This window comes from Oenanthe melanoleuca, chromosome 3, assembly GCF_029582105.1.
Source record: "Oenanthe melanoleuca isolate GR-GAL-2019-014 chromosome 3, OMel1.0, whole genome shotgun sequence".
NCBI lineage: Eukaryota > Metazoa > Chordata > Aves > Passeriformes > Muscicapidae > Oenanthe > Oenanthe melanoleuca.
Window position 1 is genome coordinate 105,764,046 of NC_079336.1, and position 21,774 is coordinate 105,785,819.

Below are 21,774 nucleotides of genomic sequence, written 5' to 3' on the forward strand. Positions count from 1 at the left end.
GGGCGGGGCGGGGCGGGGCGCGCGCGGCACCACGGGATGGCCGCGGCTTGGGAAGGGCGTGAGGGGATTTCCCAGCCCGGCCGGGCCTGGGGTGTCTCCGGAGAGGGAGAATCCGCCACCTCCCTTCCCTGCGCAGCCCGGGGGTCCGGCGCCCTGCCACGCTCAGCGCGAACAAGTTGTTCCTCACGCTGAGGTGGAACTTTCGTGTTTTAGTTTATGGCCGCTGATCCTCGTCCTGTCGCTGGGCGCCACTGGAAAGCGCCCGGCACCATCCTCTCGACACCCGCCGTTGAGGTATTTGTATGCATTTGTGATAATTGGCAAATGATTCGTGTTAATCAGAGAAGTTTTGAAGTTTGTATAAACTAGAATACTTAAAATAAGAAAATAATATGGACCTAGATAAAGGGAAATACGTGATCAAACCCACTCTGTTTAAATCCCCCTGTTATGAATATTGTGTATACCGGTTTGTAAAACAGAAAAAAAAATGGGTTTTCCATAGTCTGAAAGGTTTTTTTGCAGAATCAGATTTCCTGCCTTTGTGTAATCAATTGCAACCTGGAAGTTTTTTGCACAATCAGATTTCCTGCCTTTATGTGGTCAATCACAGACGATCTGCTAAAGATCAGACTTCCCACTTCTGTTTTTTATCTACCAAGACCAGATGGTTACAATTGTCCGAAGAGCTGTCTCACGGAAGTTTGGAAGTTTCTTTGACCACCACTGCTTACCTTGCAGAATTACTACAACAAAACAATAACAATTATTGATTACTACAAGGAAAACTATACTATAAAAAGGGAGCTGCAAACCAGGTTCGGAGGAAGCGTGGAGTGGGCGGTGACCCCTCACGTCTTCCCCGGCGCATTGCTTGCTCTGTCTATATAAAATAAAGCAATCTATATAAAATGAAGCAGTCTGTATTTTGCTGAATATCGAGACTTTGTTTCTCATTTATAACACATTGATAAGATCCCCTCAGGCTTCTCCTCTCCATTCTAACCAGGCCAAGCCCCATCAACCTTTCCTCATGAGAGGTGCGCCAGTCCCATCATCATCTCTGCCGCCCTCCGCTGGAGCCTCTCCAGGAGCTCCTTGTCTTTCTTGTCCTGAGGGAGGAGCCCAGACCTGGACAGAGCACTCCAGAAAGAGCAGAGTAAAGAGGCAGGATAAGCTCCCTCCGCCTCCTGCCGCTGCTCTTCCCAATTCACGCCGGGAAATTGATCTAGGGGGCTGGACGGGGATGTGCTCGCCGCTTGCGCATGCGCGGGGCCTCAGGGCCGAGCGGGGCCGAAAGGGGCCGAGCCCAGCCGAACGGTGCCGAGCGGTGCCGAGCCGAGGCGAGGTGGCCGAACGGAGCCGAGCCGAGCCAGGCCGCTGCTGCAGTGTCCCCATCCCCGCGGATGCATAACCCCGTTTTCCAGGGTATGTCAGGGTCTCTTGAGCAGCCAAAGCTCAGGAAGCTCCATGAGATGAGGTTTGTTAAAAGGATCCTGGTTGATGGCCTTGATCTGCAGCTGCATTATGTGGTTGTTTCCACTAACCTTGGGTAAGGAGCAATTAAGTCATTGCCAGTCTCCTACACAGGACAGTTCGCTTGTGTTTGATGTTTTAAAACGATACTGTAGGGAGTCCAGACACGAGTTCAGACATCACACACTTAGAAAGGTTTCCATTTCCCTGTGCCCCACCCCCCCAGAGAAACCCAACCCCAAAAAAAAAACCCCAAGGAGGCTGAAGAGCAGGGTTTACTGAGAACAATTCAGGCCAGGGTGCTTCTTTTCACAAGTGAGTGATTCCACAGACATCAGTCAGGCATCTGAACGTGGTGAGCTGGGGAGTGTTCTTCACTTGCAAGACAGTTTTTAGATGTGGTCTGTACTGTAGTCACTGCATGGAGACTGAGAGGCTCCCTTGGGAGCTGCCTGAGTGGAGCAATCCCTGCCTAGGTGGTGTGGGATTGTAATACAGAACAACAGGGGACTGTTGAGCCTTGTCTTTTTATGGGAGGGAGAGGGATGCACATCCTAGCAGAGGAAAAACATCACCTCAATTCTAATATTCACCTCAGAAGTGCTGATGTCTCTGCACCTCATGTGTGACACAGATTTTCCTCTTTTTAGTGCATGAACAAGCTTCATACACGTTTTCTTTGCTTGATGTAAAACACTTCTTTCTCCTTAGTGCTCTCAGTTCCAAGAACAGGCAAAGCATTTGCTTTTGAAGTAAGACCACATTAATGTGCTGAGGTGGAAGTCAATCTCTGCTTACCCGGACAGCCAGGACAGCTCAATCCAAGATCTTGAGGTAAAAAATAAAAAGAAAAAAGAAGAAGAAAAAAGAATTGTTTTGGGTTCTTTTGGCTTCCGGCTTTGAGGTAACAGCTCTCTCAAGACAGGCTTCTTCCAAACTTGGTACAAAATTGGTGCTTTTGGAAATGTTGTGAGTTCTGTATCAGCTTTCTGGTTTCTGCTCTTTGGTCAAACAAAATGTTGGCTGGCAGTCCCCATGTGAGAGTTTTCACAAGACCCTGTAAGCAGTATAACTTTCAGTGCTGGTCTTTCAGTGGATATTGGGTGTTGATGGGTCAGCAGGGAGACCAAACTGAATGGTCTGTGCCTGCAAACCTGCTCTTGCAGCTGCCATGAGGGCAGCTCAGGACATCTCTCTCCTGGCAGCCTGGGGTTGTTTCTAAAATGTTCCAAATGTATTGATTTGGTCTCTAAAGTTTCCCTTTGGTATCATAAACCATCAATTTTCTTTTGCCAATTTGGCCCCACTGACTTATTCCTGCTGTTTTTTTCCTCAGCATTGGAGGGGAACACCCAGGGAAGCAGCCTGTCCTTCTGGCCAAGCTTCTCCAGCATCAGCAAAGGCACTGGCTTTGCCAAGCCTCAACTTGTCATTGCCACCTGAGCCCTGGAAGAACTTAGAGGAGATCCTCAGGGTCCCTGGATTGGTGGTGGTGGGTGAAGTGAGCAGCTGCCTGGGGTGGGAGAAGTGCTTGCAGCCAGCTTCAGGAATGGGTTTGGCCACCCCAAGGCTGGCAGAATGAGGGGGTGGATGTGATCTGGGCTTATCTGTGAGATGGGGGAGCATCCCTGAAAGACTGGAGGGTGATGTTGTAACAGCAGAAATCCTGTTGGAAGTGTTAGAAGAGGGGAGGAAGTGATGTCAGTCTGTGCTGTTCTTGCAGAGGCAGCAGCAGCTCGGAGGAGCAGGTGAGCCTGGCAGGACTGCCTGCAGCTTTGGGCAACACACCCATGGTCCCCAGGAGTGGCCTCCAGCATGCAGCTGGCACCTCCTACAGATACAAACTGCAGTGCCTCTGGTAAGGACACTGCTCCCTGTGAGGAGAGCCCCTCTGTGGGCTGAGTGAGGGGTGTCTTCACGCCCTGCTCGCTGTGTCTGCAGGACCCAGGTGAGGCAGATTGCCAGGGAGAGGGACAAGGCAAGGCTCAGTTTGGAGAAGGCAGAGAGACACTGCCTGCAGCTGGGCAGGGAGCTGGATGAGCAGTACATTGCTCTTGAGCACACCCAGAGCAAGCTCAGGTAAGAGGGGCTCTTTGGGTGGGGTGGAGAAAATGTGCTTACATATCCCTCTGTGTTGGGAGGTTAAAATTATGAGAGACAGGGCAGCTGAGGCACGTTTTAAAAGATGGTTTATTGCCTCATGGTATCAGCCTCATAGAAGGGTGATGAGACATTAAAGGTGTTACATCCAATGCCATAATATCAGAAGCCACTTAATTCTTGGTTACAATGCCTTATGTTAGTTTTTTAGCCAATCACATACTTCTATGAAACTTGTTAGCATCTTTTTACACCAGTCATTAATTCCTTTGCTTTTTGTGGCTTTGCTGCAATGTGTCATTTTTCATCCAGTCATATAACACTTCATAAACCTACATTGATATATCTTAAGCTTTTAACTAACTTTATATTTCTATAGGTCCTATTGCTAAACTTTAAAATCTTTTAGTATCTTACTTAACATATTGTTTTGCTTACATAATCCATATCTCTGCTTGCTTAAAACATATTTCTACTTAAACTACAAACTTATGTTCTTGTTTTATGTCTGTTTCACTTTTACTGTTCTAATTCTCCAAGGTCTTAGGTCAAACATTGTAGCCATCTCTATCTCTGAGCCTGTAAGCACAAGGCCCTGAGAGCTCTTTGTGCTTGCATTTCCCACACTGATGTCCCTTTTGAAAATCCCAGTTGTTTTGCCAATATGTCAATGGTAGGAAGACCCCTCTCCATCCCCTATGGTCTCAGCATCCTTCCAACCAAGCTCTTATCTCCTGCTTTGTGCATGGTGAGAGGGAGTGTCTGTACCTTGTGGCTATCCAGGAACATGCTCTGTCTGCCCCAGCCATGTTGCTTTTTTCCCCCTAGGGATTTTCAGGCAGAAATAGAGGCAAAAGAGCTGCTTTTGCAGCAAGCAGTGAGTCACCAGGCAAAGCTGGAGGCTGATGCACGGCTCCTCCAGGGCAAAGAGGCCAACCTGCAAGGGAGACTGAGCCATGTGATGAACGTAAGTAAAACTGCCTTGGATGGAACATCTTCACTCTTTCAGAGGTGGCAAAGCAGAGGTGGTGACAAATATAGATGGTTCACTTTGCTCTTGTTGGGAAGAGCAGAAATTTTTTGCTGAAGAATCATCAGCCCTATCCACACAGTTGTGTTAAATACAGAGCTTGTTACCCTGCCATGCCATTACTAAACTGCTGTGTTGTCTGTTGGCAGTGGTTTGGCCCTTGGTGACACCTGGAAATACAATGACCAAAGCTAAAATTGTGCCAGGGACCATGTCAAAAGCAGAGATGATGGTGTCTGCATGCCTGGGATTACCCCAGTTCTGTTCAGTGTGGAAGTACAGATGGGGATAGCTCAGGACTTGCTGCCTTTGTTAGCTGTGAGGGAAACCACAATTTTGGGGAACAGAAGTAGAGATGATCCTGTGGCACTGTCTGGCTCTTATTGTGCAAAACCCACTCCTGTCCTTTGGAAAGATGAGCCCCTGTGGTATCAGCAATGTGCTGTCCTGTTGTGGTTTAGGAATGGTGCTCCCCAGTTTAGTTCTCCTGCCAGGACTCTCCAAACCACTTCTGTTTGCTCACTCCCTCTCCCTTCTTTTCAAGTGGCTGGAGAGGAGAATGGAGGCACAAAAGGCAAAGATCATGGGTTGAGATTACTGGAAACAGCAATGAGATAAGAAACAACCAGTGACAGCAGCAATATTAACAACAAAAGTGTACAAGAGAGAGGGTGATTTACATGCAAAATGCTCATTGCAGAGTAGCCGGATTTTCTCTGGAAGGCATGTCTTTCTCCCGGGGATTGTGAAAGAGTGCCTTCCCTCTATCCCCAGCAATGACTGGGGTGGTACAGAATAACATCTGGGCCTTAGCCACATCCCCTCCTGGTTCCTGCAAAAATCACCCCTGTTCTGGCCAAAACCAGGCCATGTCCAGGGTTTCCTGGAAGCTGTGCTGTGTTTGGCATGCTGCTATGCCACTTGTTTTACTCCCTGCTCCCTGCTGAGGACTTGTGGCTAATAAACCCATCCTGCCGTGTCAGGACCCACTGCATCAGGGAAATCTCCATTTTATCTGCAGGAGAACACACAGCTACAAAACAAGGTCACAGAGATGGCTGAGAAACTGTCAGCCTCTGAGGAAATGGTGTTAGAGCTGCAAAAAGAACTGAACCACATTGTGAAGGATAAGGTAAGATTTCTCTGTTGCAGTCAAATGAGAACTTTTCAGAAATTCATCAAAAAATTGATCTTGCATATTTTGTGTCAGTCGCTACGGTCTCTCCCTGTGTGAGCTCTCCTGCACATTAGTGACAACCTAGAAGCTGGGGAAAAAAAATGGGGAAAAAAAATGAGGAAAGTTTCCAGTTGTACAAAATTCTACAGATCTGCAGTCTTCAAGGGAAAACTTTATAGAGTTTGGTTTCCAGAGAAGTTTTATTTTTCATTAGTATTGAAGTAAAGGGTTTGTTTTAGTATCTACCCCTCCTAAAATGAATCTGGGGAAGGAAGTGAGTCTGTGATCTTGTTAGCCAGGAAAGCCTGCCTCTAGTTTGGTGTCTCACATGTGGAGAAAAATATTTTTCCTCCTCTTTCTGCCCCATCCCCAGGTGATGCGCCCCTTAGGGAGCCTTCTGTTGAATATATGGGTGTAGCACCATGACCCCAGTGATTCAGTAGAGCTTTTGACTGTCCATTTGGAGATGATTTTCCTGATGAGAAGTGTTTCCTTGTGCAGCTGGAGCAGGGGGAGCCCCACAGCCCAGAGTTCCTGAAGCAGAGCGAGCGCTTTGCCGAGATCGTGCTGGAGTACGAGCGGCAGTGCCAGGTATGTGTGGGCAGCTGCTGTGTCACAGTGCTGCTCTCTGCAGCACATCTGGGGGTCACTTTGGCCTGAGGGGGTGGAAGGAGGCAGACCTGATCACAGGCAGAGGGATCCCTCTTACCTTGCTCAGAGTCTCCTCGCTCCTGAAGCCCTCCATGGGTTGTTTGCCTTGCTAGGATTTTGGCAGGAGAGGGTAGGGGTGGATCATAAATTCCTTCCTGCCTGTAGCCATGGACTATTTTGTTAGGGAACTATGTACCTCTGTTGTTAAGAACAGACCACCCTGGGCTCTGTTGGATTTCTTCTTGAGCAGAAGGAGGAAGCTGTTATCCTAATTTGGAAACCATATTAACAGCTAAAGTCTTCTATCTCTTTGTTTTTCCCTTCTTTCTCCTTGCCCCTCACTTTAAAAAAACCCTAAAAAACTTGTTGCTGCTGAACTCTGCTAGAGAGTCAAGGTAAGCCAGTGAAGATATCTGGTGTGTGTGTGTGTGGTCCAAGAATTTGTGCTGTGTGTATTGTATCTCCTGCAGGGTGCTGTGCTCCTTGCCAGAGCTTGGGGCTCTCTGGGGCATGAGCACAACCTGTCTCCCTTCTCCCATTTTTAACTTGTGCTGGGTGCTCTGCTCTTTGATTCCTGTGCTTGTCACATTGCCCATTTGTTCCCAGATGCTGTGTGTGGCTGGGGAGCACCCCTGAGCAGGGACAGTGACAGTCACATGCCCTCAGCAAGGGCTGAATTGCAGACTTTCAGCAAAACCATTCTGTGGATGCATCAGGCAGCCCTTCTCCCAGCTGTAGTTAAAGGCAAACATTCTGAAGCACTATCAGCATTGCTCCAGGTGGCACCAGAGGGTTGAATATGCATGGTGCTGCAATTTTTCCTCTAGTTGAGCAGCCCCAGAGTTGTCCATGAGAACACTGATGGATGAAAAGGTTTGACCTTCAGGCTTTACCTGCCCTTGTGAAGGCACACACTGGGGTTTATCCTAAAGGATAAATTGAATTTATCCCTCATGTAATGCTCTCAGCCCCCCTTTCCTGTTTAGAATGGGGATTAAACAAACGGATTTGCATTTGTCAAATTGCATTTGTCTACATCTGCTCAGTAATATTTGTTAATTGGAAGTGCCCTAATTTATAGTCTCTTTCAGTACATCAGTTTTCTGGGTGGCAGGATGTGGGATGTAATTGGATGTCTGTTTAAAGTGGACAGTTCAGAAGAAGGCAGGATGCCTTGTATGCTGTTGCTTCCAGTACAGGATAGAGAATGTGAAGTGAAGCAAGCAGCTGCTCATCTCTGGACACTTCCATGGAAGTGGCTCATTGCACTGTGTGGTGGCTCATTCCTTGGTGTTCAGCTCTGGGACTCCTTGCTGATGGAGATGGGATAAACTCCTGTGCTGGCCTCTGGCACCAGGAGACCAGCAGGGCCTGCCTCATGCTGTGCTTCCCATGGGATCAGCCCCTTCTTACCTTGTTTTATTCCTTCTGCAACCTGGGGATGTTCCCTCCCAGAGGCCTTTGGGCCTTGCCTCTCTCTGAATCCTGCTGGTGGCCTTGTCTGCATAGAGTACTGTTGTTGGCCAGCCCGTGTTCCCCCAAGAGAGTCTTGAGGATGTAAACACAAACCTCTGGGCTCATGCTGAGTCTGTGATATTTCTTCTGTGTTGTGATTCTGCCAGTGGTTATTTAGGTCAGGAGGGTCTCAGCAGGGCCAGCCCCCTGAGGTGTCTGCACACCCCCTGGTTTTTTGTGCTGTTGCATTCAGGGGCAGATGCTTTGTGCTTTACAGTGTGTAGTGATGGTGATCCTGGAAATCTGGGGTTATGTTTCTTCTTTGGCTCCTCCAAATTCTCTGATGTCTGCCTTTGTTTGGGAAGGCTGTGCTGGGGCTGGGGGAGGCTCTTTGTGCTGCAGAAGCTTTGCCCAGTGTCCTGAGCAGTGTTTGTTTCAGGTGCTGTACGACCAGAACGCAGCGCTGCGAAGGGAGCTGCAGAGGCTGCAGCTGCAGGACAGCAGGGCTGAGGGAGGGCTGCCAGCAGCAGGTAACATGCAGGAGGGCTCAGTGCCCCTCCTCTCAGCAAGGACAAAGTTCCCTCTGGATCTAAGTTTGCATGGGAGTGTGGGGAGGCTTCTTGTGCCTGAACTACTGCTGCCAGTTCTGGTACTGGGCAGCCATAGGAGGGAAGAAGGAGAACATGGGTGGTGGGAAGGAGTGAGATGGAGGAGAGGAGGGTTTTCCAGCTTGAGAGCTGGTGATGGAACTTGTGAACTAGGCAGTTATGGGTGAAATGGCAGATTTTCAGTGTTGAAGATGTTGGGGAAACAATGCAATAAAGAGGAAGTAGTCCCAAACTGTGGGTTGGAAAATTCAAGTTGAGCATTAGATAAAAGCTCCTGGCCAAGAGGGGGTGATGCTGCCCTGGGATTCATTGCCAGATAGATGGGGAATGTCCATCTTTTGGGGTTGTATAGACTGGATGAAGCTGCAGCCATCCTGATCTTGTAGGCTTGTCTTGTAGGTCTACTCTCACAGGGCTTCTCTCTGCCATCACACCCGTCTCCAAGCCTCCTTGTTCCTACTTCTGTGTTTACAGAAATGTCACTCCCAGTGGAGCAGCTCCAAGAGAAGCTGCAGGACCTGAAGGTTCAGCTGGAAACCAAGGTGAGTGGGGTGGGGGGAGATGTCCTGACTGCTTGGCAGGCACAGCTGCTACAGGGTGACTGATGAGACATCTGCTCCCAGTGGGGTTGCTGGAGAGAAAGTTCAGGCTGGGGAGCAGGGTGGTATCCCATCACTCTTGTGGGGTTATTTCACATGCTTCTCCAGCCTGTCTTAGCTGGTAGGAGGATTTGGAGCCTTTGCCTCACTGGCTGGCAAAGGCTCTCTGGAAATCACTGTTACCTTTGACATGTTTGTGTGGGTCCTGTGAGGAACCAGAGATCACTGAGTGTTGCTGTCACAGTAAAACCAGGGACAGGACCAAGAGGAGAAGCAGCCAGGTTCTCCTGATGGTAGGGGCTGTATCAAAGCCCTGTCACCCTTGGCTTGCAGCACACTTCTAGCCTGCTTGCTCTGAGGAGACAGTGTGAGCCCAGCCTCCTCTTCAGACAGCTGGGAGTGCTCATGGGAGAGGCATCAGTTTCCACATTTACTCCTTCAGCTGCTGAACTGTGAGGTCAGTGATGCCTTCTGGGTCTTGTGTTGCAGCCCTGCAAGAGAAAATCCTAATCTGCCACACAGGGAACAGAACAGTTCAAGGAGCAAAAAGCTGCCTACAGATCTTCTGCTTGCTTTATAGTCCTGCCTTTGTGCACATCAAATCCTGGAGTTTCCAGTGTTCACAGGGGAGTTGTGGGGAGCAGCAGCTTCTCACCACCACATCCTGACAAGGAATCACTCTGCAGTGGAGGAAGAATATGAAGAGCAGTAGCAGATGATGCCCTGGCCTCTCCCTTTTCTTCTCTGGGGTTCCTTGCAAACAGGAGCATGGGGAAGACTGTGCTGCTTGCTGGCAAGAAATGGGACCCACTGGTTTCTGCTGCATGAGACTGATTGCTGCCCTGAGTTCAGCAGGGACCAGAACTGCCTAAAGAGAGTCCCCTGTTGAGTGGGACCAATAGGTTAATCTGAATTTGAGCTATTGGAGGAGAGGAAAGCTCTCAGGAGCATGGTGCTAATATCCCTATCCTATCTCCTTCCAACAGATGAACTATTACGAGGAAGAAATAGAGTTAATGTGGAAAAACTTTACAAGGGAGAGGAAGGACAGTGAGGAAAGCTTCAAGGCTGAGATGTGCAAGTTGGAGGACCAGAAAAGAGATCTTGAAGAAACAGTTTCAAAGTACTGGGCTGTAATTAATAGCCTGAAAAAGCAAAAATGGGAATGGAGCCTGGAGCTGGAGGAGAGGCTTGAGATGGAGCAGGCCAGGGTGGGACAGCAGCACATGGAAGACATTTGTCATCCAGGGCAGCAGCTGGACCAGGACAGAGAAGAAATAAAGACATAGCACAGGGACAAACTGAGCCTGAGGTCTGGCACTATTCTCTTTCTGGGGTTAAGGAGGAGATTAGGGGTACATCTCCTGCTCAGGGCTGATTTTTCCCAGGGCTGGAGAGCTGTTTTAATTTGAAGAAAATCTGGGCAGAATTGCAGAGCTGCAGTAGTTTGAAGTGAGACATCTAAACTCCCCTTACATGAGTGTTTTATTAATTTCCCTGCATGTTCTACAAGGTTGTATTAGAGGCAGTGCCCAGTGAAGACTATCTTAAAATAGTGAGAGATAAAAGAGCTTTCATAAGTGTTTTCTTATTACCTCTATCTTGGTCCTTTAGCAAATCTGCCTTTAGCAAATCTTTCTATCTTAAAATCAGTGAAAAATGTCTTAAATTTCTCCATATAGGTACAAGAAACTGACTTGTGAAAGAATGAGGTTGTCACTGAAAAACTGTTTGTCCTCTCTTCCTCTGCCTCTGCCCGACTGTGTCTCCCTTTAGGAACAGAGTTCCCCTTGGCAATGTGCAAGCAGAGGTCATTATCCCTGTTTTAGGGCTGAGGTATGGGGTAGGTGAGGGAGAAAGGAGATGATTTGGCTGAAGTCTGTGGTAGACCAGGGAAACAAACAGAAATAACAGGAATACAAGGCATTTAAGCTACTTTATCTCTGGTGAATGTCAGAGTTTCTGGAAAAGATATGATGGGTGTGAACCATTGAGAAGTGCAAAAGATGTGGGAACTTTCTGTGAAGTTTAACAAATTGCCTTGACTTTGCAACATAAAAAACCCTTTGTATTGCATCTCCAGCAGATGTACATTCAGAGGCTGGCTGAGCTTTTCAAGCTGTGATATCTAACCCAGGTCAGCAAAATGGTTTTTATCTTTAGGAAAGATGCAGAGGTTGAGCATAACCAAGAGCTGTCATGGAGTGAATGCCAGCATGAGGGCAGCTGCAAGGCTTTATTGCAGCAACGTTGGTGTGAAAGGAGGTGATTTCCCAACAATAAAGGCTCCAAGATGAGGCCTTCAAGAGTAGGGCACTCAGGAAAGGCAGTAGTGGAAGCAGAAGAAAAAAGACCAAGTCTCTGTGGAAGCAGAGGCAGCTCGAGTTGTAAGAAAAGGTTAATGATGAACATGCCAAGATATGTGAAATGCTGGCTGTTGGTTATAAAAAGATTAAAAAGGCAAAAGGGTGAAATGGGAGTAATGCAGAGACAGTGAAGCTGAGGGCTCTGGTGTTGAAAGGGACAAGATGTCTGGAGAGCTGTCCTCTAGGGGAAAAGAAACTGATCCCCTAAGAGTCAGATGAGCAGGCAGACCAAAATCTTCTGTTGCAACTTCTGAAGGAACAGAGAAGAAATGAACAGTTGTATGACGGACACACAAGTGCAGACAGTGCAGATGTTTGTTGAAACAAATGGTCTGTTCAATCTAGAAGCTGGAGCCAAAGTGGAAAGCATTTGTCAGGGAGAAATGGAATCTTGATAGACAAGGGGATGTGCTTGGGAAGGAGGTAGAGAGGACACAGTTAAATGTCTCCAGACAGCAAACATCTCAGGACATAGACCTGACCTGCAGGGCAAGAAGAGAAGGAAAAAAGCTTTGGGAGACAGTGGTGTAACAACATAGGAGGAAACCTGACATTCAGGCTGTCAAAACAGAGCTGAAGAGGAGGAGGAACAGCTTGAAACTGGAGCTGATGCAGCTCAAAGACGTCATGCAGTAGTTGGGAAATGAATCCAGAGCTCAAAAGAGTGTCAGGCTTGAGTGCAAAGGTAGTTTGAAGAACTAACATGCTTCTGCAAAGAAAAAGCAGATGCCTTGTGAGTCACAAGGCTGCTTAAGACCATGATGATGCTGAACCCTGTATCAGCAGCTGTGTTCTCTCTGCATGTTCTAACAGTAGCCTTGTTCTGCTGCTCACATGAAGTGGATACTTCCAGTTAATATATATTACTGAGCACATGCAGACAAATGCAAAAGGTATATTATGTCTTTACTGACTGTGGGAGTATGGTCAGGGAGCTGAGATGTGCTGCTGTGGGTGGCTGCACACTCATCTCCTCTGCCTTGTACATGGATGTTGGAGATGCCACAGGATGCACAGCATGTGAATTCCAATGTAAAACTCGGATAGCAGCTGCACTGAGGTGAGCAAACACCACATGAACTGGTCCTTGTGCTTCAAGAAGAGAGGAAGAACTTCCTCCCACAGCTCCTCTGTGTGCACAGCCACTGCCACAAACTGCAATGCTGCCCTCCCTGCCAGGATGGATGGTCTGTTATCCTGCTCCTTCCCTTGAGGAATTTGGGTCCTGTATGGCTCTGGCGTTTAGTAGCAGTCATTGGATAGGATTGTCTAACACAGGACTAAGCTTCATTCCCACAAGTGCCAGTATTCATGGGAGAATGGGGATACCTGGAGTGGAAAGAGAATGGGAGACCAGAAGTACCAATAGAAGTGAAAGGACAATGAGGCCACCTTGGATTTGGGGTCAGAGCTGTTGTGTCCAGCACTGTAAAATCACAGAGGCCTCACAAACAAGCTGATTTCTCCAGATGTGGCTTTATTGCAGATGAGGGGTTGTTACCCTGAAATAAAGTCTTGGTATGTCTTGATGAGTCAAGTCACTTTGTATCCACAGGACAGGAAAATAATTTTAGCCAGCTGGAAGCCACATAAATTCAGTCTGATGCTCTTTGTCCTTATTCCCCTTTATTTCCCTTCCCTTGAAGACCTGCTCCTTCTCTACTGTTGTCTCTTGATTGTCCCCACATGTTTTGCCTAAGTTATGGGAAGGTTTCTTCTCAGTTTTTTTTAGTCCTTGCTATCATTGAAAACCAAATTGGAAAAGATCAGGGAGGCAGCACAGAATGCCAGAATAAACAGAGATTGTGCATGGTTTTCTCACTCTGCTGTCACCCTGCACAGACTTGTGCTGGCTGCTAGAGAACAGCTTGTTGAAGAGTTAACATGGGATGGATTTCTTCCTTAGGAAGCTTTAGATAGGTACTGGGGTCACCCACTGAGCCATAAATCTGGGGACAGACAGGTTTCTGGTGTGGATGATCCCAATCTGCTAAGATGTCCCTCTCATTGTTCTTCATCCCTTGATTTTTAGGCCTCTGAGAGTGTTGCAGGAGTTTGGATGTCCTCAGGCTGTCTGCCCTGGGCTGGGCTGTTACCTGCTGGGGCAGAGGCACTTGACTCACTCCTGCATCAATTCAGGCCATTTCTGTTTTGGCTTGGCTTTGCCTCTTTTTACTGGCCAAAACCAGAGGTGGGACTACCCAAAACAGAGCTCTCCTCTGGGGGGCTGTGCTTTGCTGCTCTCTGATCTGAAGCTGATCCTTTCCCTCTTTCAGCAGCAAAAACAGGAGTGAGTAAGGTAGAGAGAAGGTGGAGGAGCTGTCTGAAATAGCAGAGTTTACAGCATTGGTAAGAAGCCATTAACCCCAACTGCCAAGTACTTGGCTGAAGGATTTAGAAGGATGAAAACTGCCTGTGTTCATAGAGAGCAAAAATGCTTGTTACAAACATTTGAACCCAGCCTTGCTTTGAAGAGCCAGCTTTATCTTTTAACCTGTAAAGCAGTGAAAACTTGTGTGACAAAAGCCACTGAAAGTCTTACAGAAGGGGGAAGCCTTTAATGACTTTCACCACTTTCACTCTTTCTCCCTGAGATTTATCTCACCCCCAGTCTCAAACCCACCTGGCTCAGTCAGTCTTTGTTGCCTGTGTTCCCACCCCAAGCCTTTTGTGCATGATCTGTTGTTTTTTGTTCTCAATCTTTTCCAGAGTGAGAAGGGCAAGGAGGAGCTCTCTCACCCAGATGTCAAGATGCACCAGCTGGGCTGTGAACCCCCTGAGCACAAGGCTGGTCACAGTGATGGCCCTGGCACTGCTCAACTGCAGAGCCAGAGGCTTCTGGAGGCTGAGTGGCAGCGAGGAGCAGAGATTGCTGCAAGGCTGGAGCACCACCAGAGGCATGCAGCATGTTGGATGGAGATGGAGCTGCTCCAACAGCAGCTCCAGGGCTTGCAGGAGAAGGTGGGTGTCCTTCATTGGGTGGCAGGCTGCTGAGTGCTCTCTGTGATGCTGGTATCTGAGTGCTGCCTGAGGCTGTGCTGGACTCCCTCCCCAGTCAGAAAAAAGTTGTCTTCTTCCTCTTTTGGGGGGGACAAAGGATTCTCCCTCCTACTCAGATATGGCTGAAGCCAGTTCAGGTGCAGCTGGGGGAGGTCCTTGCTTGCTTCTATGTGATATCCCCCCTGTCCTTGTCCTGTGCAGGCTGGCTGGGCAGAGGGGATGGAGGCTGAGTGGAGGTGGCTCACACAGGGCTGCCTGGAGCTGTGGTTCCCCATGGTTCAGCTGACAGAGGAGCTGGAGGAGTGGTAGAATCAGATAAGGGTTGGGAAGGGATGACAGCAGCCAGCCAGGGCTTGTTGAGGGATGGGAAATGAGGTGGTCAGAGAAGAGTAACGTGGATCACCAGGATAGAGAGAGGAAAGCCAATGTGAGAAACCTTCCAATGTGTTAATATCCCTCTCCTGCACTCTACCCTGGGGACTGGCTTTCCAAAGTACACCTTACCCATGCCAGCCATTCCTAGGCAGCCCTAGTGCAAAGTTGGACCAGACCTGCTTCCCAGTACCAGGTTTGCCCTTTGCTGGTGACAGGAAGCAGAAGACATCAGTACAGGACATTTAGTAATTCACAGCTAGCCTGGGATGTATCTAAGAACCCAGGTGAGCAGCTCCCTCTGTCTCTTGCCCTCATGGCAGTTCTTGGTACCCTCCCAGAGAATCCCTCCAGCAACTCCTGCTCCTTGCTACTCAGCAAGGGGAGCATCTCTGAATGAAGGGTCTGTTTCTCTTCCTGCAGCTCTCAGTGCTCTCAATCCCTTGGTTTGCAGGCTGCCCAGTGAGCACCACTCCAAGTCCTGCAGCTCTGCTGTGCCCATGCTGGGGTGAGAGCTGAGGGTGCTGTCTAACCTCTCCACTCCCCCAAAACACAGCCTGGGCCTGTCCCCCTTGTTGGCTCAAAGCTGTAACCAGCTCTCAACCTTTCTGTGTTACAGTTTTTGGAAGCCAAAGCAAGCCTGAGCCTGGCCCAGGCCCAGCACTCTGTGCAGCTGCAGCAGGCCAAGGCCCAGCTGAACAAAATGGTGCCAAAGAAGCAGTTTGAGCAGCTGCAAAACACCTTGAGAGAGGAACAGTGCAAGACTCGGCAGCTGCAGGAAAGCCTCCAGCGGCAGGCTGAGCAAACCTGCAGGCAGCTGCTCAGGACCCAGGTGAGCAGGGAATTGCAGCTCAGTCAAGGGTACTATGAAGGGAACACTGCTGGCCTAGCAGCCTGGAAGGCAGCTGTGATTGAAGCCACCAGAGGTTTGGGGGAAGATGCTAGATATAAGGAACCCACGTGGAAACCTTACCTTCAAATTCAGCTGCAACTTTAATTTTTCATGAATCCTCCAGTCACCACCCTGCACTCCAACAGGTGGATTTATCTCTAGGGCACTGAGCAACCAGGTGTTGGGTTTTTGTGAGTTTGTCTTCTAGGCAAATACAGGGCAAATTATAACCTAAGGAATTATGATGAGCAGGCACAAGGACTGCATCCAAGGAGATTTTGTCTCTCCCTGAGCTTTCCTGGACATGGCTGGGAGAGGGGAGGCCAATGGCTTATTTTTATAGAAAACATTGCTGGAAAATCTGTGCCTTGTCTTAAAACTGGTTGGGTGCAGACCTAGGGAAGGTTGTGCTGTTCTAGACATCTGTCCCACTGCTCTTTGTACCCTGCAGCTCTGATGAACCCCCCCTGCTCTGCCTCAAGGAGGGTCCATGAACAGGGCCCTGGGGAAGTGTACAGTGCAGGGTTGCCAGAGGCCAAGAGAGTGCTGGGACAACCCCAGGATAAGCTTTCTTGCCCCCTGCAGGAGGAACACGAGCAGCTGCTGCAGGCAGCTGTGGAGCAGGCAGAGGGGCTGGAACAGAGTCTGAGGAGTGCTGAAGCTATGCTGGCAGAGAGGGCAGCTCAGCTCAGAGATGCCCAGGTGAGTGCCAGAGGGGCTGGTGCTGTGTCCCTGCCCATGTGGTACCCCTGCATGGGATGCTGAACCTGAAGCCTCCTGTCCCTGCTTTAGGCCCAACTCTCCAGGAACAAACTATTGATTGAAGAGCTCCGTGGAGAGAACAGGAGGTTTGCAATGGCCCTGCAGGCTGCTGAGCTGAGGCAGAAGAGCATGGAGGAGAAGAACCAGCTGCTGGAGGAACAAGCCTCAGCTCTGAAGCAGCTTATTGGAAAAATCACACCAGCATCTCTGAGTGGGTGATGGGGCATCTACAGTGGCAGCCCCTGGTCCTGGCTGGGCTGGTCAGGTGCAGAATGGGAAGTATGGCTGGGTTGGGAAATCAGCTTTGTCCTCTCTGGTCTTGCCAGGATTTTCCTGTGCAAAAAATAGCAAATGGGGAGCCTAGAGTCCTTTGAGGAAACTGGTCCTGTGGATAGCTGAATTTTCCAACTGAAAGCAGCAGCCTTGTGCCTTTCTCAGTGGCAGTGTGCTGTTATGTCATGTCTGTCTCAGGGCAGCCCTCTCACAGGGTTTTCTTTGGCAGTGTTTGGTGGTTATGCAGGTGCTCCCTCTCTGCAGAGGTTGATACTGGAGCCACAGTTGGAAAGCCAGGACAGAAGGGCTTGCAGGTCTCTATGCCTGGCTCACTCTGAGCAGGAAATCTGAGTTGTGGCATTAAAATGTTTGTAATGTTACAGCACCTCCTGCCATCCCCAGTCTGCTCTGTATTTCAGTAACTTTCCCCAGCTGCTCCTGAACATTTATTCCCAACAGCTCCTCCTAAAGCCTGAGCCTAGGATCCAAAACCAACCAGATTGTTGCCTCTGCAGTGAGCAGGACAGAGCAGTGCTGTAATATCCCAGGGATTTATCCTGTTCCTGCATTCTTCCCCAACTGTTTGCTGTCTGAGACGGGGGCTAAGCAAACCTCTAGTCTTACCTAGGGCTAATGTTTTTTCAAGTGTTTTCCCAGACACAGTGCAAGAGCTGAGCAGCTCCATTAGGAAGACCAGACAGGGAAAGCAGCTCTTCAGCCTTGTTCTGGTTTTGTGCTAACCAGAATCCTTAAAACCCTCTGCTCCCTTTCCCACCTCTACTCCAAATACCCTGTAGGCCCTGCCAGACCAGTGCTCTGTGATAATAGATTCTACAGAGGAACAGAGGCACAGACCAAGCACACTGGGAAAAACCCAGGGCCATGACCCAGACTGCAGTGATCATTCACAAAGCACCTCAAGAAACAACATTTATGGGTCTCTGATGGGGACAAGGCTTCAGGTCTAATCCTGGAAAGAACCTTGTGCAGCTTTATCTGACACTTGGAGGAGCAGTTCCACTGAGATACTTAAATCACACTGCAGGGTCTGGATGGGTTTGGCTGGAGAGCCAGATCAGACTGCTGAATGAGCACCACATTAACTGTTAAAAACCCAAGAGACTGAGGCTGAAGGAGTTCTTTATTTTGAAACTGTGGAGTTTTGGTGGCTTCTAGAGCCCAGCCAGTTGGTGTCTTACTCCCACATGCACAGTGGGAATAAAGAACTACTCCAAACAGAATTGCATTTGGAAACCCTGGTTGTAGCTGTGGGGCTTGGGTAATGCCCTTCCCCTCGCTATCCTGGCTCCCCAGGATTGATGTATTACCAGCAGGCACCCTTTGCTCATGAAGAGCTGTGGTTTTAAGGCATCAAAGGCTGTTAGGAGTGCAGAAATACTGAAGTGTCTGAAGTCCTGTGCACACCAGAGCTCAGTCCCCATCGTGGGCAGGCCAGCAACCAAGAGCTGTCCCTCCTGTGCTGCACACTTAGGACAGAACGTGCTCCAGGACTCCTTGTCTGATCAACTGCTCGCACTTCCAGCGGGGTAAAAAGTGCTGCACAGAAAGACAGAAAAAACCCTCCTTGAATTTGTTGGATTTGTTGCTGAACACAACCAGCTCTGTTGGTTGTGCTGCACATCCAGATCAGGCAGAGCTGCACTCTGGACCACGCAGACAGCACGTGCAAGGAGCTGTGTGTGCAGGGACTGGGAGGTTCTGCAGGGCCAGCATCAGCAGGGGGATGTCATGGGAGTGAAAGGGAAGGAAGAGAACAGGCACACTTCTGGCACAGGTACCTGGCTGTTCTTCTTCAGCAGGATGGTAGTGCCATCATCGATCTCAAATTCCCCATGGTCTTTTAAACACCGCACCTGCAAAGTGGAAACACAGGTCTGTAAGAGTCCAAAGAAAAAAAACAACCACCCCCTCCAGTTAACAGTCCTTAGCATGGGAACATGGTGTCTAGTTAGTTAAGTTTCTGCAAAAATGTGCAAAAGCCTCTTACTGGATAACTCATCCCACCACAAACTCCCTGCAGACTAGAAATGCCATTTCTCAATATAATTTGTGCCCTCACTAGAAGGAGTAAAATGCTGGCAGGCAGAGTAAAACACAGAAAGCTGTGGAAGTTTTGGAACTCTGAAAGGTTTTGCATGATGAACTGACTTGGGATGGGGATGAAATGCTCAAAAACAGACAGTCAGGAAAATGTTTATTCACAGATAGAAACCAGAAATCTTGTACTTACTTCAATGTACAGGCTTTTAGGAGGTTTGATGTCCTGTGTGAGGTCCAGCCCCTCCTCTCCTCCTACTGACCTCATGTAGGTAGCCAGAGACTTTTTGTACCGATTGAACCACTCCACCTGTGGGCATTAGGCGGGTTGTACCCACAGACAATGAGTGCACACAAGTAAGTAATTATAGAAAGACATGTTAAATCTCATGTTTATAGTGGGGGGAGGACTATCCTATTTTGACTGTACTAAATAATCCATCAGGAGGATATATGGGAAGAGGGGAAGAATCTGAGACGAGGCTAACTCACTTCCTCAGATGACATGTGGAACTGGATGGTGTTGGGCAGAACGCTGCCATACTCCCACCTCAGCGCTCGGATCCGCAGCAACCGGTCATACCTAGAGGAAGAAATGGGGCAAACCCACCACCTCCGCTGAGGTGAGTGCTGGCAACACCCCAGGCAACAGTGATAGCCAGTAATCTAAACTTTTAAAGAGCAGGAGGAAGCAGAGCCTTCTCTTTGTGGTGATATCAGTAAGGAACACAAGGAGAACCAGCTCCGCAGCTGGTGGAAAAGCCACCCGCCCGGGCCAGAGTCCCCGCACCCTGTGCCTGGGGACGCTGTGCGGGATGAGCCGAGGGGAGGCGGCAGCCCCCGCCGCACTCACAGGTAAGCCAGGAGGCAGCGCTGGTTCCGGAGCAGGCAGCAGTGCCGGAACCGGATGAGGAAAATCAGGTCCGTGCGTCCCGACTTCGCTTCGGACCTGGGGGATGAGGGGAAGGAGAAAGGCGTAGGAGGAGAGCTGCGGGCCGGGCAGCACCGCCCGCGCCAGGCGCCAACTCACACGTCCGCCTGGTTCCGCTCGTACAGCGCCCGCATCTCCTCCAGCGCCTGCCGCATCTCCTCCGTCTGCAACAGCGGGACAGTCAGCGGGAGCGGGCGGCGGCGGGGCGCATCCCGCTGTTCCCGGTGCTCCCGGCGCTCACCCGGAAGGGCGGGAGGTGCCCGCCGGCGGCGCGGTGCAGCTCCCGCACCAGCTCCAAGCCGCGCTCCGCCGCCATCGCGCCCGCCCGCGCGCGGGAAACGCGCCCGCGCACAGCCAATGGCGGCAGGGGCGGGGCCCGCGCACAGCCAATGGCGGCAGGGGCGGGGCCCGCGCACGGCCAATGGCGGCAGGGGCGCGGCCCGCCGCAGCCAATGGGAGGCGGGGGCGGTGCTCAGACACGGCCCCGCCCCCGGCATGAGCCGCGCTGCGTTGCGCCGGGCGCGGTGACCCCGCTGCGGCTGCGGCCGCCGCCCTGGCACTCGTGGGGCCGCGCTGAGAGTCCCCCAGGGGCTGGGGCGGAATCAGAACTTCTGCCGCACGCTTGCCTCCAGCAAGCCTGTTTCCCCCGGGCCTCTGGGTAGTGTGCGGGGTGCCGCACCGCGCTGCCCCTCGCAGCCTCCTCCCCACACTCCCCCAGCCCTTCCCAATGCATTTTTCCCTTTTGACAGCCTTCAAACTCGAAGCATGCCGAAACTAAAGGGAGAAAAAGAAAAAAAAAATTAAAAGATGGGTACATTTGTGGATGGGATGGGAATCTTTTTATCACTCGAAGCCCTGAATAGAGATTCAATAACCCAGGATCACAGGCTTGTCCTTCTCCAGGATTTTTTTTTTCTCTGGGCCATGTGTTTCTTATGGCTACTAGACATAAAAAGGGAGCAGCGTTTCCTGTGCAGCTGCGGTCCAGATTGAAGGGCGGGGAGAGCTCGGTGGGGCTCTCACCCCACAGCTGACATCCCTGTTTTGTGTGGCCGAGACATCCCTGCTGCTGGTGCTCGGGATGGTGTGACACCCGCACAGCCGAGCAGGGACCGCGTCCCACTCTGGCAAGAGCGCTTTAATGATCCCAACCACTCTTTTACTTGGGGTTTTAGGCATGGGGGCAGAAATGTCCAGAAATGCTCCAGTCGTCTGCCGGCTGGAGATGGGCTTCTGGGGGTCTGCTCCCCAAAACGAGCTGTTTCCCGGCCGCAGTGCTGCTGCCAGGTTGTCTGCAGGGACCCCCACCCTTCCCTCTCCCCAGCCTGGACCCGGCAGAGCTGCGGGGCCCGAGGAAGGCGCTGTGAAGTGCCCGGGGTCCCCAGAGCGCTGTCGCTGCAGGAGCAGTCACTTCTGGCTCCCCATCCATCATCGCGTTCTGCGGTGATAATGGCCCATCCGAGCCAGGAGAAATAACAGCAATCAACACACATCCCGAATGCCAATTGTCCCTGCTGCAAATTGGTTGTTGCCTCTTGCCGAGGGATGGAAATGTAGCCGAGCCTTGATTGAAAAATTCCGGGGAAACTGCCTTATCTTACTGCTTTGCCAGATTAAAAAAGCCTCATACATAAAAATAGACCAAATGAATGAAGAATTTACAAACATCTATATTTTGTGTTAGGAATTGTGTTAAAATTAGGAAAAACATCTGAAGACACTGATTTATACAACTGTGACTATTTCAGGCAATGAAGGTTTACATATCACAGTTTAACAAGATAAAAGATCTCCCACAAAATACATAGATGACAGACGACTCATCTGAATTTGACATAACACAGCATCAAGTACACATGTAATGTGATGAACAGTGCCAGGTCATTCCCCAGTTAGGTAACATACAACCTCTTGAATAAGGCAATTCAAATATAAATCTTAATTCAAATCACAACATACCCAGGCAGCATGCAGGGAAAAGTCATTTATTTTGTATATTGAAATGACACAACTTGCAACATATT

At 49.9% G+C, this 21,774-nt stretch overlaps 2 protein-coding genes across 4 annotated transcripts; one reads left to right on the forward strand and one right to left on the reverse strand.

Annotated features, from left to right (window-relative positions):
- Positions 1 to 9: 9 nt before the first annotated feature.
- Positions 10 to 17,994, forward strand: LOC130251130 (ninein-like protein). Of its 3 annotated transcripts, XM_056487538.1 has the most exons (15): positions 20 to 294; positions 1,010 to 1,552; positions 2,188 to 2,310; positions 2,813 to 2,968; positions 3,200 to 3,334; positions 3,418 to 3,555; positions 4,405 to 4,543; positions 5,628 to 5,738; positions 6,285 to 6,374; positions 8,329 to 8,419; positions 8,972 to 9,039; positions 14,172 to 14,423; positions 15,454 to 15,666; positions 16,312 to 16,428; positions 16,519 to 17,994. In XM_056487538.1, exons 5-15 carry the CDS (start codon positions 3,267 to 3,269, stop codon positions 16,705 to 16,707), a joined length of 1,476 nt encoding a protein of 491 aa, XP_056343513.1. In that variant the 5' UTR covers positions 20 to 294; positions 1,010 to 1,552; positions 2,188 to 2,310; positions 2,813 to 2,968; positions 3,200 to 3,266; the 3' UTR covers positions 16,708 to 17,994. The 3 variants fall into 3 exon arrangements, with proteins under 3 accessions (XP_056343514.1, XP_056343512.1, XP_056343513.1); XM_056487539.1 differs by lacking the exon at positions 1,010 to 1,552 and having other exon boundaries at positions 10 to 294; XM_056487537.1 differs by lacking the exons at positions 1,010 to 1,552; positions 2,813 to 2,968 and having other exon boundaries at positions 10 to 294.
- GINS1 (GINS complex subunit 1) lies at positions 17,885 to 20,115 on the reverse strand. Its single transcript, XM_056487541.1, has 7 exons — positions 19,992 to 20,115; positions 19,850 to 19,914; positions 19,673 to 19,768; positions 19,312 to 19,402; positions 19,013 to 19,129; positions 18,561 to 18,635; positions 17,885 to 18,318 (listed from the first exon to the last, which is right to left on the reverse strand). The coding sequence occupies exons 1-7, from the start codon at positions 20,064 to 20,066 to the stop codon at positions 18,250 to 18,252; spliced, it is 588 nt and encodes a 195-aa protein (XP_056343516.1). The 5' UTR covers positions 20,067 to 20,115; the 3' UTR covers positions 17,885 to 18,249.
- Positions 20,116 to 21,774: the final 1,659 nt, after the last annotated feature.

Bases quoted from the DNA above. Each gene is read 5' to 3' on its own strand.
- GINS1 (XM_056487541.1), bottom strand. From the start codon at position 20,066: ATGGCGGCGGAGCGCGGCTTGGAGCTGGTGCGGGAGCTGCACCGCGCC. The intron at 19,769-19,849 runs GTGAGTTGGCGC...CTCATCCCCCAG, and splicing joins GAGCGGAACCAGGCGGACGT to GTCCGAAGCGAAGTCGGGAC. The intron at 19,130-19,311 runs GTGAGTTAGCCT...TAATGCCCACAG, and splicing joins TCCACATGTCATCTGAGGAA to GTGGAGTGGTTCAATCGGTA.
- LOC130251130 (XM_056487539.1), top strand. From the start codon at position 3,267: ATGGTCCCCAGGAGTGGCCTCCAGCATGCAGCTGGCACCTCCTACAGA. The intron at 5,739-6,284 runs GTAAGATTTCTC...TTCCTTGTGCAG, and splicing joins ACCACATTGTGAAGGATAAG to CTGGAGCAGGGGGAGCCCCA. The intron at 8,420-8,971 runs GTAACATGCAGG...CTGTGTTTACAG, and splicing joins GGGAGGGCTGCCAGCAGCAG to AAATGTCACTCCCAGTGGAG.